General features: G+C 40.5%; 1 protein-coding gene across 3 annotated transcripts in view; it reads right to left on the bottom strand.

Moving 5' to 3' along the window:
* The window catches only part of LOC140341615 (NACHT, LRR and PYD domains-containing protein 3-like), a 36,543-nt gene extending 19,492 nt beyond the window's left edge, over nt 1-17,051 (bottom strand). Inside the window, exons 1-3 of one of the 3 annotated variants that reach the window (XM_072427410.1) lie at nt 16,981-17,051; nt 14,547-14,636; nt 1,827-1,987 (exon numbers count right to left, since the gene is read on the bottom strand). In XM_072427410.1, the coding sequence (XP_072283511.1) occupies nt 1,827-1,987; nt 14,547-14,580 (195 nt within the window). In that variant the 5' untranslated portion in view covers nt 14,581-14,636; nt 16,981-17,051. Of the gene's footprint in view, nt 1-1,826; nt 1,988-14,546; nt 14,647-16,980 lie in introns of those variants that run through there. The other 2 variants (XM_072427411.1, XM_072427412.1) reach the window with 2 other exon arrangements.
* Between the last annotated feature and the right edge of the window lie 286 nt (nt 17,052-17,337).

Here is a 17,337-nt window from a genome sequence, read left to right as displayed (position 1 = left end):
GATATTTACTGGGCTCCAGAGAGGGAGGGGGAGTGGGTGGAGGAGGTCAGGAGAGGAAGAAAGCGTAAACTGCAAGTCACAAGCTGGCCGCTTCTAAACACTTCATAAATCATATTTTTCATGGATACAAGCTAACCCAGCCAGTTCCAGCATGGGGGACTGACATTTTAGTGCAAGTAGGTAAGAATAGATTAATAATTGAAAGACAAGTTTTTGAGTTTAGTTCCTCTTTAATGTTTTATAAAATATTAAAGAGTAAATGTATATCTTGTAGATGTTGTGGATCAACTGGTTTGGCCAATATTTGCCTATATTTTTTCTTTTCTCTCAAATAACACTGCCTTGTCAATATCCTCTTTATTAAAAGAATGTATTTTTACCCAATTTGTATTGGAAATATTATATTTACAGAATCCTAAGGATTCTTCCTAACATTAGTGGCAATTATGAGTCCCATTCCAAGGCATGAGGTCAGTTGGTCCCAGGCAGGTGGTTGTGGAAAGAAATCTTTAGGCAGAAATTTAACAGAAAAAAATAAGGCATAATTGACTTAGCCAGGTTTATACATCTGTATGGAAGAAAAAACTACAAATTAGGAAAAAGTAGTTCTGATCTCTTTTTTCACTACATTCCATCAATTCAAGCAAAAAGCTGTACAGCATGATGCTATACAAGCAATCAAGGTCATTGTCAAATGCAGTATTCTAAAATCTTATTATAAGGTTAGACTGTGATCAAATGTGGAATGAAGCAAGCACATGTTCATTAATTTGGTAAACGTGTAGAGGTCCTACATACCAACATACAAGAAAGAACATCCAGACACCACTGGCAATGGTTGCCATTGATGTAGAATCACTATTTATAGGTAGCCTCATTCTTTTCCTAACAGTGGATACCACTTCTGACACACTAATAACACATAGTGACTAGCAAATATAAAGATACATACATGTTGTAAGAGTACTATTCTGAGGTGGACAAGGAAACAGTAGTTGTGTTTAGTATGGCTCTCATGATCTCCAGATATGGACAAGTTCCTCTCTTTGTGGCTGATTTATTAAAGCTCTTCAAGGCTGAAGAGGATTTACTTTTATCAGTGAAGCTGTGTAATGCAGAAAAACAGGAATGGATCTGGTTGAGGATTCAAAACATTTGCTAGCAAATAGCAAATGAGTTTGAACAAATCTTTTCCAGATTTGCTGGATCACCCAGCTTCACTGTTAAAGTTGTATCTTCTTCAGATTTGGAGGGCTTTATTAAATAAGGCTCTTTGTTCTTTACAAAATTCTTTAGTTTTGGGCAGAGGCAATGGTCAGCTTTTGTGCTAATTTCCACCCTACTTCAGTCTCATATTTTAAGACCAAGCTCTCACTGGACATTACTTCTTTTCACCATGATTTACTGGTAGTCAGTAGAGTTCACCTCAATACCTTGGACATGGCATTCTTCTTTGACTGCACACCCATGTCCTCTACATTTAGGTATAAAAAATCTGGTTTTCTTTGGGGTTTTCCTAGAGCTACATACTTAAATTGTTACTTCAATATGAATTATCTTTGTATGAATGGACTAAAAGTTAGAATATTAGTATTTTTAATGTTCAGATCCTTGCCCATAGATTCTCTGGATTCTTTATGCAAGGAAGGAGGAAACCAAATGCAGCCTTCAAAATCTAGCAAATATCTAAATCAGACTTTTAAACAGCAGCTCAGAGAACCAGGAATGTGGGATAACAGTATTTATCCATATTCTAATTTAGGACAAAATTATCCTTCAGTACAAATACCTTACACCAGTTATTTTAAAAATATCTTTTTTCTTACTTCTTCACTTAGAACTTTCCGAGCAGCTAGCTCTCTTAGGATGGTATGACGGTCCAAGATTCCCAGAATGTGGGTCAGATCATCTCCGTAATACTCAAATATCATCCTCAGAGATGAATCCGGATATGCAGACAGCTGATGGTGGAACTGCCCAATGTCATCTAGAGAAACACACAGAAAATACAATTACAGGTCTGAGGGAGAAATTTAGGGCACAAGAAAATCTCCTACAATTATGTCTTCCTCCTTGCTTTGTATACTGTTTGTGGATTGTTTCATACAATGACATTTTATGGAGTAAGGATTAAGCTGAAGCAAATAAAGTTTTAATGAGGAACAAAATAGTATAAATCAGGGACCTGATCTGCTATTGTGACCATTCAAAAAAAAAAAAAAAAAAGGCCCATAAATTTTCCTTCTACCATCTGTAATGTTCTATACCAGAGCTCTGGAGTCGCCGGTTGCCGGCCGGGATTAGGCCAGAGCAAACTACCGGAGCCACTGGGGAGAGAGATTTACGTTCCTAGTGGGGGGCAGAGCTATTAAGCTACATACACACTTTCAATTAATATCGTTGGTAAACGAACGACGAACGATCCTGCACGATATCTGCGAACGATCGTATGGCACCGATCCTGTACATACAGATAACGACACGATCGTTCGAAGATAGATGCGATCGTTTGAACGATAACACACACACACATACACTCATATACACAATACAGTATGTATTGAGCGAACATTCGTTCCTCGCGCATGCTCAGACCATGGACGATCACTGAACGACCGTACACACGATAGATGGTCAACGATCGTCGTCCGATCCGCCGGTCCGGTCGTTCATTTCCAACGACTATCCTCGTTCGCCGGAGTCGTTGGTTACTTTTTTTACGAACGATTTTTGGCCAATCGGTCGTTCGTCGTTCATTTCCAACAATAAAAATTGGAAGTGTGTACGCAGCTTTAGGGCAAGACTCAGAGTCCAGCTTAGTGTGCTCCTGCCCACCCCATAAATGGCCAAAAAAGTTTGCAGACCTCTGTTCTATACCAAACTTCCCCTTAGTCTTGTACAGTTGTACAGGTTGAACTCCTAGACTGAAATTGCTTCCTCTGATTTCCCTGTGTATGGTGAGATTCTCACACTGTACATTAGAACCTGCAGCACATTAATGGGAACCTGCATCATTTCTTGGCTGGAGGACACCCATCATCATCTAGTTTCTCCCTTCCCAGCCTGACTGTGTTTGGATTTCAGGTGGGCATATCTGAGGCAGTATATGCATAATGCTTCTCAAGAGCCAGACCCCTGCTTACAGGAAGGCTGAAGGCTGTGCTGTTAGTTCTGTAAACTATGTTCAGTGCCCTGTCAGCCCTTCTCACTAGCATTGCATTGAAAAGCACCAAGTGCCTGGTTTATAAATATGTAAAAATCAGAAATAAGGTATTTACTAATTTTATTAGCATGTTTATGAGTGGCAAAAGGTGGAAATAGACATATGATAGCTAACAGAGGGTGGAAATACCGTCCACTAACTACTTTGCCTCTTTCCAAGGAGTCAACACAATACCTCTGAACATCCACAATTTCCTCTTTCCCTCCCCTTTTTTAAAAATTCTAGGGACACACCGCGCTGGTGCAGGGATGAACCTGCCTACTCATGTCCCCTGTGGACTGTGATGTTGGTAACAGTGGAACCATGCTCAATGCGCCCGCTGGTATTTGTGCCGGAAGGGAAGGGAGGAAGTTCACAAAGCAGTGAGCTGGTTAGACAGCACAGTTCCTACTTACAGCTTCTTATATATATAGCAGGATATCCTGGATGCTGCTGTCAGGTGGTCCCAGAATGCCCCTCCCAGTTTCTAAAGATACAGCCAAAGTGGCAAGCCCTGACGGTGTGCCTTTAATTTCTTACTACACAGCCATGCAGCCTGGAGCCACTCTCCAGTCTCACTCACTGCATCCTTCTCCCTGAACTTCAAACAGCATTTCCTAGATACATAAATATCAGCCCTTCTAACCTAAAAACCTCAGTCATCAAGCATCTATTAACTATACACTCCTTTTGTCCTGCCTGGCTGATACATAGAGACGGAGAAATTGTTCCAGACACTAATAGACACTTTCAGTCTGACCATTGTACTGTGGATGGTAGGCAGAAATAAGTCCAGCTGAATCTCTAACAGTTGACATAGGGCCCTCCAAAAATGTGAACTGAATTCCTAGCTCCAAGACTATGCTGGAGGGAAGACCATGGAGGTGGAACACTTCCTGGAGGAATATTTTAGCCTAAGCTGGAGGCCAAAGAGGGAAGCCCTTTCAATGGAACAAAATGAGCCATTTTGGAAAAGTAAACCACTACAACCCAAATAACTGTGCAACCATTACATGGAGGTATGTCTTTTTACTAGTGTTTCCCAGGAGGAATGTTTTTCCAAGCGTACAGGGGCAGCCAAGTGAATTCTGGAAGGATTAATGATGTGTGAAGGTTCCTGTTCAGTATCCTCAGAATCAAAGGAGCGAGACAAGGCATCTGCCTAAGTATTCTTGGTCCCAGGGTGAAAGGTAGGTGTGAAATCAAATCTAAATAAGAATAGGGCCCAGCGAGCCTGCCGTGCCCCGTATTTGGGCAGTTTGGAGGTACAGGAGATTCTTGTGATTAGTTTAATTTGTGACTGGGAAGAGAGCTCTCTCAGGAAGATGACACAATTCCTCCAATGCTTTATAGCCAGTAGCACTTGATCCCCTATAGTGTAATTTCTTTCAGCCTGCAAAAACTTTCGCGAGAAGAAGCCACAGGAACGCAATTTGCTAGAGGTACAGTTCTGGGAGAGAACAGCCCCTACCCCACAGCTGAGGCATCAACCTCAGGATAGAATGGCTTACTTGAGTCAGGGTGCATTAGGACAGGAGCTGATGTGAAGGCCTGCTTCAAGACAGCAAAGGCCCGAAGAGCCTCCTTAGGCCACACCTTGCAGTTGGCCACCTTTTTGGTGAGGACTGTGATGGAAGCCACAATGTAAGAGTAATTCTTAATAAACTGCCAAGAGTAATTGGCGAAGCCAAGAAATCTTTGAACCGTTTTTAGCCCTTGTGGTAATGGCCATGTCAGAACCGCAGAAACTTCTCAAGGGTCCATACGTAATCTCCCGATTGGAGACAATATAACCCAGAAAAGGCACTTCAGGGAGTTCAAAGAGACATTTATCCAATTTGGCATAAAGTCAATTCTTTCTAAGGTGTAGAAGTGCAGTCTTTACATGTCTCCGGTGCGTTAGAAGAATCTGGAAAAGATTAATATGTCATCCAGGTATACTACAACACAAGTGTAGAGGAGGTCATGGAAAATGTCATTATCAAAGTTCTGAAATACCACAGGGGCAAGCCCAAATGGCATAAGGTACTCATATAGTGACAATGCCGAGTGTTGAAAGCTGTCTTCCACTCATCCCCTTCTTTGATTCAGAGGAGGTTGTAGGCTCCAGGCAGATCTAGCTTGTTGCAAACAGTGGTACCCTGGATATGGTCAAACAATTCTGAAATCAGAGGCAAAGAATATCTTTTTTTAACTGTTACTATGTTAAGACCCCTATAATCTATACAGGGATGCAGGGACCCATACTTATTACTGACAAAGAAGAAACCAATGCCAGCAGGTGAAGTGGACTTGCAAATTAATCCCCTTTCCAGGTTCTATTTAATATATTCAGACATTGCCTGCCTTTCAGGTCTAGACAGGTATAGACATGGCCACGAGGAGGCGTAGGTCCAGGTAAGAGCTGCAGAAGGGGAGCAGTAATAAGAGCGATGAGGTGGCAGGATCTCTTTAATGTAGTTATTTCTGTAATGTCCATTACCTCCACAATACAAACATACATTTTTATGTTTAAGGCGGTTAATCTCCATGGGTTCTGCTGAAAGTTCAGTAGCCTCTGGTGGGTTAACAAGAGGGAAAGGTGCTTGTGGAAACTGCGCTGCTTGTTCCTGGCAACATTTCCCGGAAGCATCCCTCAATTTAGATTGACAGCTGCATTGCAGCATTCAGGCTCAGGTGGAGGATGGTGCACAAGAGAATCTTTAATCTTTTCAGCAAACCTAGCGGGATCATTCCACTCCGAATCAGCAGACCACCAGCGAAACTCAGTAGAGTACTCCTCCACGGTTCTGTGTCTCTGGCGCAAGAAATAGAGAGCAGATTCTGCAGATGCTGCCTGATCTTGATCATCATATAGAAAACCAAGTGCCTGGAAGAAGGAATCCACAGAGAGAAGGGCAGGGTTACCAGGTAGTAAACTGAGTGTGGGCAAAGGCGAAAATAAAGTAGGCAAGCATTTTTGAAGTTAGAAAACATCTTCCAGTCTCCGGAAAAACGATCTGGCTAATTCATCTTTGGTGGAGGAGAGATGGTAGCAGGAGCAACAGCAGGAGCTGGGGAAGGAGGTCTGGAGTTGCTGCATGCGAGATGATAAGTCCTGCAGCACCTGCACAACTTGATCTGTCTGGGCCTCCTGATGTTAAATTTGTTGCACCAAGGATTGCAGGGTGCTTGGCAGAGGAATGTCAGGTCCATGGCCTTTGCAAACTGTCATTGATCTGCCAGAAGTATGGGGAAGGGGACCCTCGGTGCAATCTGCACGTTTAGTGGAGGTATGAGCTGAGGAGCAGAGTCTAAGGAACCGCCCCGCATTAACCAAAGCACCCCGCAAGGAGTGATAGAGTTTGCTGCAGACGGTGCCCAGGTTGTGGCCTTTAGACACACCTGTGCAGACGGCGGTTGACTGCAGATGGCACCAAAGCGTAGTACCAATCTCAGAAAAAAGAGCAAGACCAGGTCAGGGCAGTCGGCAAACAATCAAAGTCAGAAAAAGCCAAAGTCAGAACCAGGGAATCAGTACTTGGAAACAGACACAAGCTGGAGCCTCAGGTAAAATAACCTATTGCAAAGGCAAGGAGTGTTAGTCTGAACGCAGCTTATATAGTGAGGCTAACATGCTGGCTGGGCGGGGACTGCATGTGCAGGTGCAGATAAATCAGCTAGAAGGTTTGGCGACGCCTCTAACTCCAGAGCCCAGACAGAGCAGCTGGAAGCAAGGTAAGAAAACCAACTGCTGCTGACATATATTTAGAGAACAACAAGTACCAGATAAGCTGTGCTGCTAATCTGTGGCATAAAGTTGTCTGGATGGGTAGGGAAGTTGAGAGTTTTGATCTCTTCCAAGGACCTGGGGAGGAAGTTAAAGTTTTTGGAATTGGCCCAGGTGAATATAACCTGATAAATTAGCAAAGTAAGCTAGAGATTGCAAATGCCAAGATGGTAACGTGGAATAATTGATGAATGTCATACAGAGAAAGAGTTTATCTGATCAAAACTTACCTGGTTTCAATTTTCTTGTATGTCAGCTTTGTCTCTTTAGCAAGCTTCCCTGTACACCAGGATATACAGGTGTATCTTCCAGGTGCTCTGGGAAAACAGGGTGAACCTGGTGAATCTGACCTACCTATCCAGAAGGGAGGGTGGCCCAGGTATGGTACCTGGTTGTCACGAGTAACAGGGAGGGGAGGGAAACAGAAAGGTTATACTCACTACTAGGTCTCCAATGACTTGGGAAAAGGGAATGGTCACCCCTTGCAGACACCCTAACCTAGCCCTGACTCCTAACAGTATGAGTATCCCCTGATGGTGGGAATACTCATACATAGGAACCTAGGCCCTACTAGCCCTATATAGCCCTACCAGTAGAGTCTGGCTTGAGACTACTGGTTCCTTCCCTTATGAAAGACCCAGTGTCTCCCTGAGGCCTAGTAAACAACAAAATAACCACAAAACACCAAAAGTAAAGCAACTTATCCTAATAGCAGATATAAACAGGAACTCAGGATGGCACAACACTCAAGCTCTTCACATCCCAGCAGTGAATATCAACCGCACAGCATGAAGTGTGAGGCCAGACTAAATGGAGGAGCAGTAATGACCACCAGCTGCAGCTGATACAAGGGGCGTGGTCATTACAAACAACAACACAGAAACTAGTAAAAACAAAGAGACTGTCAGATAATCTCACATTCAGTTTGTCTGACAGATCCTCAAACTTCAGTCACGGAAGGGACCGGGACACTGGTGCTATTCATTTCTCTGCTGTTTATTAGGTTTATTTTTAGTAGCATGCTTGCAGAGAACCCTCTGGATGGGTGGAAATTTTCCAGTCCTAGTTTATGCCTTTTTTGCGTGATTGGGAAAATGGGAGAAATGTGAAAAAGCAGGAAGGCAATCCAGCAGGACAGTGTCCGGTTTATGTTACCCTGAGCCTGAAAATAATGAAGCAATGACATATCACATCACAGAACATTAAAAACCTCACTAGAAAAATTCTGGAGAGGCGGGTTTTGTCTTCATCCTTTGATGGGTCATTGGCCTACTCCAGTTTTGAGGGAGGGGCTTAGAATATTGTTTGAAATGTAAATGATTGCCATGAAGTTTAGGGACCTGACTTGGCTCACCTTTGGCAGTAAACTATAATTGAGAATTTATCAGCTCCGGCCCTCAAAAGACTGTGTGTGCTTGAGACTGGAATGTAGAGAATCAGAAGAGACCATGGAGCACTTTTTGCTCCAAAGCCCTTTCATTGTAGAAGTTTACAAAAGGGTGGAGAGTATTCCCTGGTCTCAGTCGCATGCGTTAGGCAGACTGGCTTTATGGAGCGTTCGAGACTCACTGGGATTTTGATACACTTTTTATACTGCGGTGGACCTATATTACACTTGCACAGTGTCAGGTATGCATACGTAGAAAAACCCTTGCTGTCGAGGTGGTGGTAAATGATATTCCACATGCTGTGGGGAAAATTGGGGTTCTATTGAGGTTCTTGAAAAGGGGAGTATGAGAGAAGGAGCCTGGATGACGGCATGGTGATTTTTTTTTGTTTATGAAAAAATATACATTTTTCTTTGCTTGTTTTTTGGCATATGGTCTGTGAAATTCAGTTTTGAATTCGACATGAAAGCCTGATATTTTTTTTATATGTATATATTGTAAATATGTTTTAATGCGCCTGCAAGATTTCAATAAAATAAACTTTACAATGCAAGTGGATAGTTGGTTATTTGTTAGCAGCAAACTTGTGTATCAATATACAACAATACAAACAATCCCATCACCATGCGGTATGTTCAAAGGTTTTCATTATTTGTTGTATAGATACTCAATCGGAAATTACTGAGTATCTATATAGGACTCCCATGTTTCAAAAAACTTTGAGACTTTTGATTCTTTATGTAATGATTTTTGGTCACTAAAGGGAGAGTAGACAGCAAAGATTTGTGTGATCAGAAAGTGTAAAATTACCTAAGACATCTCAGATACCTCCAGTAACAAAAATTTGGTTAGTAATACTGTAAATAATATATTCCAGAAAATGTAAAATGGGCCTTAGAATTACAAGTATAATCTTTCTCCATTGGGTGGAGAAAATGCCACGTATCAACTAATGGTGTCTACACAAATACGCATTTTAATTCAGGTGTGGAAAGATCAAGTCTGACGTGTACCGATTTGGATCTGTCTAATGTTGGATCAACCCGGCTAATTGCCCCCGAGTTCATTAAAACCTTTTTCCTATATGTTAAGAAAAAAGATGAAGAATTTGTGTTAGGAGTGTAAGCGGAGCAGAGAATATAAACTCCACCTGCAATGTTCAAGTGCATAAATATATATCTGCTATTCAGGTCTAAATCCTTTGAAAAAATCCTATAAGGTAATTGTGTATATATATATATATATATATATATATATATATATATATATATCATATTGCCTATCCAAGGAGCTTTCAATAATAACGCTTTCCCTTCTTTCCAATGCGTTTCCTGTAAGAATACTATATCAAGAGCTAACATTTTGACATGTATTAGCACTTTTTTTTGTTTTTGGCTATTGAGACCCGGTTGTAATGCGCCTGGGCACACAAACCACAACCAACACCAGATATCCTTCAATCAGAATAGTAGCACGCGCAGCTTTTCCCACAGCACCCCTAGGAGGTGCACTACTTTGCACATGCAAAGGAGTGCTGAGAGCAGGAGTTTCAGTAACCACATCTGAAGGGATGCCACCTGGCTGAACAGTAGTTTGGCCAGGACGGATCCCTCCGCCTGCAGAGAGAGACAAGCTGCGAGCAGAGCAGCAGCCTCGGCCATGCTGCCTGCTACAGCGGCATCTCCCTCTGTGGCTGGGATCCCCAGGGAAACCGCGGGCTCGCAGGACGGGTACGTTCCTTACACCGGTATATTCCATGATACAAGTTTTAAATGGGTCTCTTCCTTATTACAGACCGGTACTGAAGAGTGCATGGACGTTGTCATGGAGGATCATAATGTCATCTAAACCTTAGTAGTAATATTCTATAGCTAGCCTAACATTAATTACTTAGTATAGATATATTGTCCCAATTAGTTGGTTTGGGTGCCAAAGCCTTTAGTGTTCAGAAATAGGACTATACTTAGAGGAAAAAGGGGAAAAGATAGGCTTCTCAAAAGGCTAAGTTAAACTAAACTTTACCAAATAAAACTGTCAAAAGGGTAGTGACCATCCCAGCAAGTGGCCAGCAGCCATCAAAAAAGATTAAAAGACGGGATTTCCAAAATAGGATACATGCAATCTTAAATCAAGACTATTTTTGAAAGAAAGCAATTTTCCCGAGACAATCAAAATTCCTGTAAGCGCTAGCAAATATAGTAAACATGATGAAAAAAAGGTATACATCCATTTTTAATAATAACTTAAAGACACCTGCTGCCAGGGTCCACCAACAGTGCAAATTAAGAATCAATATCTGCTGTATAAATTGCATAGAAAACATTTATGAAGTTGAAATAACATACATGAGGAAAGAATATGTATCATCTTTTGGTTATCAGTGTTCTGTAGAGTGCACAGCTGCAAGTTGTAAGCATTCAATCACATTGGATGGATCTTCAAAAACTTTTGTTTTGCCTTGCCATAGAACCTTGAGCTTGGCTGGATATACCAATGAGAAATGTACACCTAACTCCACCAGGTGCTTGCAAACTAAGCTAAAACTCTTCGGTTTCTTTGTGACTGCTCCTGAATAGTCCTGAACATAAGGATTTTAAATCCCTCAACATGAAAGTGAATTTCTTATAAGCTCCTTAGATGGATTCTTTATCTGCATAGTGAAAATGTTTTGACTATGACAAGAGCGCTGGTTGACGTTGTGGAATTCTGGGCCTATTCGGTGAGCTCCTTCAATGCAGCATGATGAGATATATTCATTGCCGTCATCACGGCTGTAGTAAGGTATTTGGTGAGATCGTGTCCCTTATAAGTTTCAGGAATGCCAATAAAGTGTAGATTAGACATCCTACTTTTATTCTCCAGATCTTCTAACTTTCTCTCCATTAAGGTATATCAAGTAAGGTATCTTAGGTAGAAAATTCAGTGTTAGATTCAAAGAATTGATCTTTCAGGTCATTGACCCTTTGCTCCCACTCAACTATACGCTGGGTGATAGAGTTTATAATTGTGATGGTAGTTTCAAACTTTTTATCAAAGTATGACAAAAGGATTTTGGAAACTTCAGTTATCATCTAAGCATAATCTGGCAAGGTAGGTAGAGATTCCGCCCCTGAATCCTCTCCCACCAAAAGTTCCATAGAAAGTGGACGTTGCGACAAAAAAGATGAAGGACAGGGGGAATCAGATTTTTATTTTGCATTTTGTTTAAGGATCATCGAGGAATGATGTTTGTCTTCAAATATATCCATGCTTAAAAGCCCTGTTTGCACAGTTCACCTCTTCGAGAGCAAAAGATGCTATCGAGCAAATATCAATTTGCAAAATGTAGATGATATATCCCTTTGGTCTGATAATAAAAATCACATAAAACATTTGTGGCACTGTCCCAGCGTTAGCAGGTTTCCCAGCAGATGTAATCAGAAATAAACAAGAATTCTCATTCAAGGACCTTATATCCACAATCTTGAAGAGAAAAGTAAGACAATTGCACTTCCAAAATATGTTTGACTTCCAGCTTAATGAATAATATATGCATTCAGAAAGTTACTATTTTCACTGTACAAAGGATTTATCCTGGATCTTTAAATAAAAGCAAGGTATAATAAATGCAGCACAGTTCCAGGTAGAAAAATTGCATACTTTTTTAAAAGAAAAGAGCCAAAAGTAGGAGGATAGCCACTCACTGTTAGCAGGGATCCCTTTAATGAGAAGAACTCGATATTTTTATATATTTTTCTGCCTTAAATCCCATTTATTCTGTTCTATAATGAGACTGCACACGTAACCTCCAGCCAATAGCTTTGTATCTTGAGACATCGCTAAATCAAATGTAAAAAGACTCCTGTATATATAAATCACATTTTGGAGATAGGGAGTCCACTTTCTCCATAACTACAGAACCGCTGCACCAGACACAAGTGTGGTGGACCATTGGTCCTCTGTCTGGGAACTGATATGCTTGGCCCAATGTTGCACAGTATGTAGGGCAGAGAAACAAGAACTTTTTCCTTGAAGAGTGCTATACATATACAGCTGTTCAACTGCTTGTTATTGGAAATGTGTAATCGGCCAATCTCATGTAATGTCAGACAATTTGGTAAAGTTCAAATTGATCATCAGAAAAGTGATTTAAATGACAGGCAGGTTGGCCTCACTTTTTCAGAAATTGTTGATTTGATGGGATTATTCCACACAGCCTTATCTAGGGTTTACAGAAATTAGTCTATGAAAATGAAAATATACAATGAACAGCAGTTCTCTGGGTAAAAATGCTGTTGCCAGATAATAGAGGGGAATGGCCAGGCTGGTTCAAGTGGATAGAAATTTTAGGAATATCCATGAGGTTTCAGTGGGACTTTAATGGCCAAATTAAATTATATTTCCACAGACTTGCTAATATAATAAAAAAAGTTTTAGACTTTATTGCGTATTCCTAACATACAAGCTTGGGGTGGGGTGTACCCACTAGTATAGTGTATAGTGGGTATACCTCAAGCTTTAGGGGGGACCCCAACAGGAATATCCTTGGTTTGCATATATTTTAACTTCTAAGGTTTAATAATGGTATGTTTTTAAGAATACGCAATAAAGTATTTCATAGGGAATTATTTGAGTCGGAGAGAGAGGGAGATGAACGGATCACCCATTTCTTCCAGATATGGTACCAATATATAGAAAAAGTACTTAGTGTACAGGAAAAATTGACCATCTATGAACGCTTCAAACGTTCTACGTGGATAATAACACAGGGACTGCTGTAATTTAAAATGATTGTGAGCATCCTGGACGGTATGGATTGTTATGTACTATAATGCTTTCCAGTAAGAATATTCATTATTTATGTTTGTAAAGAATTTTTGGGCCTATAGAAAGATTGATAGAGTTTTTGTGTTTATTTATTTTTCTTTTTATGTTATTTTCTATGTTTTATTGTATTTTATTTGGATTGTGATATGTTATGGAAACTAGCTGTGAAGTAACACTGGAATTGTATTTTTGTTTTTTTTTTTGTTTTTTATAAATTGTGTTGTATTATTTATTTTTTTTGTACTAGTTGGAAAAACAAAATAAAAATTATATTTAAAAAAACAAAAAAAAGAATACAAAATAGTTTCAAACTTTTTATATTATTTTAGCAAGTGTGTGGAAATATAATCTAATTTGGCCAATGAAGTCCCACTGAAACCTCATAGATATTCCTAAATACATATTCCTTAATACATTTTGGGGATGTGGTCTCGAGACATTACAATGGGCTGAATATTCCTTTTGTCAAGTGGATAGAAAGGCAGTAATAGTAACTCAAATAACCACTTACTACAATTGAGCATCTCTGAACTGAGTACAAACTGGACATCGAAGCAGATGGGCTATAGCAGATGGAGACTACACTAGGTGCTACTGCTGTTATTCAAGGACAAGCATCGGAGGTTACAGTTTGCTCATGCTCACCAAAATTGAACAACAAAAGATTGGAAAAAATGTTACCTGTTCTGATGAGTAGTGATTTTTACTCCAAAATTCAGGTATCGGGGTCAGAATTTGGTGTCAACAACATGAAAATATGGATGCATCCTGCCTAATGTCAATGGTTTAATCTAGTGATGGAGGTCTAATGGTGTGGAAGATATTTTATTAGTATCGGTTTAGGCCTTCATGACTATAGAAGAAAACTTACAACTTTAAGACTCTACATCTAGCAGGATAAATTCCATCCACAGTAACCAGATCACAATCCAATAGAGCACCTTGCATCATTGATGCGCAGCTGACAAATCTGAAGCAACTGCGTGATGCAATCATGTCAAAATTTACCCCTGAGCAATGTTTCCAGCACCTTGTTGGATCCAAGCCATGAAAAGTGCTGCAGTTCTGAGGACAAATTGGGGTCCAATCCAGCACAGGCAATGTGTACCTAATAACGTGGACAGTGAGTGTATGTAATACATCTTAGTAGAGGAGAATGTATTAATAGCTAATGCAAATGGGGTAACCTAATGAGAAATAATGCAGCCACCACATCTGAGGACTGGTAAGCTTTAATATATTACAATTCTGTCGTTTAGCTTTACTTTAAAGAACTGTATTTTTTACTTAGTTTGGTTATTCAGTCATATTTATCTAAAACATCATATAAATGAAAAACAAACAAAAAAAAAAAAACACATGCTAATTGATCTTTTCTCACCAGGACTGTCAGTTGTTCTTGGTCTCTGTGACATCTTTTTTCAAACTGTTGGATCTTTTACAGCAGAATTCCAAACATCACTCTGCACCCCTAGACACACCAACATCTTCATATAGCAAAAATTTAAATCAATACAGAAAAATAAAACTGACACTATAATTTTCCAGATTAAAGAGGAACCAATTCCGATTTAGGTGCAGCAGAAACACAAACATAAACATTACCCATGTAAACCCCAAATAATACTGCAATAATATTATTACTATTATTATTAACAAACATAATTTATATAGCGCCAACATATTACGCAGTGCAACATTAAATAGGGGTTGTAAATGGCAGAGAGATACAGACAATGACACAGGAGGAGTAGAAGACCCTGCCCCTAAGTGCATACAATCTAGGAGGTGGGGGAAGTAAAACACAAAAGGATGGGAGATATGTAGTAGTGGGAAATAGTGAAGGTTTAAAAACACTTAGAAGACAGGTAGGCAAGTTTAAAAAAAATGGGTTTTGAGTGTGCTTTTAAATGAGCAGGAGTAAGCCGAATAGGATGAGGAAGACCATTTCAGAGTGTTGGGGCAGCTCTAGAAAAGTCTTGGAACTGTGCATGTGACAAAGTTATGAGTGAGGAAGTTAGTTGTAGTTCAGTGTAAGCGAAGAGAGTGGCTATGGGAGTATTTTTTTTTTTTACCAGGTCAGAAATGTAAGTGAGACAAGAACTGTGGAGGGATTTAAAGGCAAAGCACAGGAGCTTGATTTTGATTCTAAGCTGAAATGGAAGCCAATAAAGAGAACTACAAAAGATGGAGCAGAAGAGGAGTGGAGGGAAGGATGGATGAGTCTGGCTGCAGCATTCATGAGACTACCGAGAGAGGAGGTGTACAGAGAAAAGAGAACCGGTCCAAGGACTGACCCTTGGGGAACACCAACAGGGAGGACAGTGGGAGAGGAGGAGTTACCATTAAAAGAAACTTGAAAGGAGCGGTCAGACAGATAGGAAGCAAACCAAGAGAGAGCAGTGTCACAGATACCAATGGAGCCATGATTTGTATTAGAAGGGGGTGATAACAGTGTCAGAGGAAAGATCATGGTGAAGGAGCAGGGAAAAGTTGACTTGTGACTTAGCTCTGATGAGGACATTGGCCACTTTAGTAGGGAGGGGTCTGGTGAGGGTTCCTTCAGAATAGTTGTCAATTTATACTCTAAAGTAGGTGGCAATGTCTTGGGCAGAGAAGGTGGCAGTGGAGGAAGCAGGTGTGGGGTTTAGAAGGGAGTCAATTGTTGAGAAGGGTTGGAAGCTTAAAAGAAACTGACAGCGGAGAAGTAATTTTGCTTGGCCACATTGAGTTCAGTGTTAAAGTGTCTGGCTTTGTAGTCCATGAAGTCAGCTCTGAGGCCAGATTACCTCCACTTGTGCTCAGCTGTATGAACAGTATTTTGTTGATGTTTAGTGTGATTGTTGTACCAGGGTCAGGGGTTAGCAGGGCAGGGATAGTGGAAGGTGGCAGGGGCAGCTTTATCCTGGAGCCAAGGAGAGAGCGTGGTTGAACTGAGTAGCAGCTTTATCTGTAGATGTGATTTTAGAGAGAGTGGAGGTTAGAGACGTAAGGCAGTTTGAGAATAGACTGTGGTAAAGGTTACAGATATCCCTCTGCCAGATCTGGGATGTTGCAAAGGGGGGCAAGTATTAGATAGGTTGAAGGTGAGGTTGTGATTATAAATGGGAAATGGTGAGTTGTCAAGGTGGGCAAGGTTGCAGAGTTTGGAAAATACCAGGTCTGTTCTGTGTGAGTCAAAGGGAGGAAGTAATGGAGGGCAGTTTGGCTGAGGAAAGATGCTTGGGGTCATCCAATGCAACAATAAAGTCACCGAGGATGAGGGTGTAGTGAGGCTTGTTGAGTTCCAGAAGTGGGATAGGATATCAGTCAGAAAGATGGCCTGGTAAAAATGCAGTTCAGAATGGCAGCAGCAGAAGTTGTGTTGGGGTCCAGGTGGATGCTTAATTATAAATCAATCAAAAGACATGAAATTGGAGTTGCTTAATGTAATGGTGTTCAGTCCTGATCCATTTCCTGCTTCTATTCCTTGGATTAATTCCCAACTGCACTTATATTTTGCCACTTGAAATTTGGGACCTTGTCTGACATTTAAATAGAAGTGTTTTGGGCCCTAAATATGGATGGACTTATGGCAGTAACAAGGAATTTAGGATATCAGTTGAAGCTTTATAGATGAGGGGTTGGCAGGGCAATAAATATCAATCAAATATCAACTGAAACAAAGGGATGGTAAACAGATAATCCTGTGGAGAGATTTCAATTGGTGCAAAAAATAATCTACAATAGGAGACATACCAGACAATCAGATGAAAATTGTAAGGGAATAAAATGGATACAATGAGTGGAAATGTCAGCCAGAACGCGAGACTTACCATAGACAATCAGATGAGAATTGTAGGGAATAAAAATGGATACATAGGGTGGAAATGGCAGCAAGAATGCAAGACGTACCTGTAGAAAGAGAGATAACTGCAGATTAGTTACAGGCAGATGAAGAAGGTGAATTAATCAGTGATGTTAGTAGAGAAGGATGATCCTTTGTTTACCAAAAAACAACACCTCAATTTAGATTTTAGAAGTCAGTGCCATGTTTAGAGAATAAAGATCTCCGAGACAGTGTGATAAAGGCATTTTAGGTTCTCTCCAACACATGGTGGTTTGGGTTTAGCTCAACACATGGTGCAATTAGTATAAAGCAGACCTTTCCTCCATATAGACAAGCACATGAT

This window comes from Pyxicephalus adspersus, chromosome 12 (genome assembly GCF_032062135.1).
Source record: "Pyxicephalus adspersus chromosome 12, UCB_Pads_2.0, whole genome shotgun sequence".
Lineage (NCBI taxonomy): Eukaryota > Metazoa > Chordata > Amphibia > Anura > Pyxicephalidae > Pyxicephalus > Pyxicephalus adspersus.
Note: the sequence above shows the minus strand (reverse complement) of the source record. Positions and strands in the feature narration are given on the sequence as shown.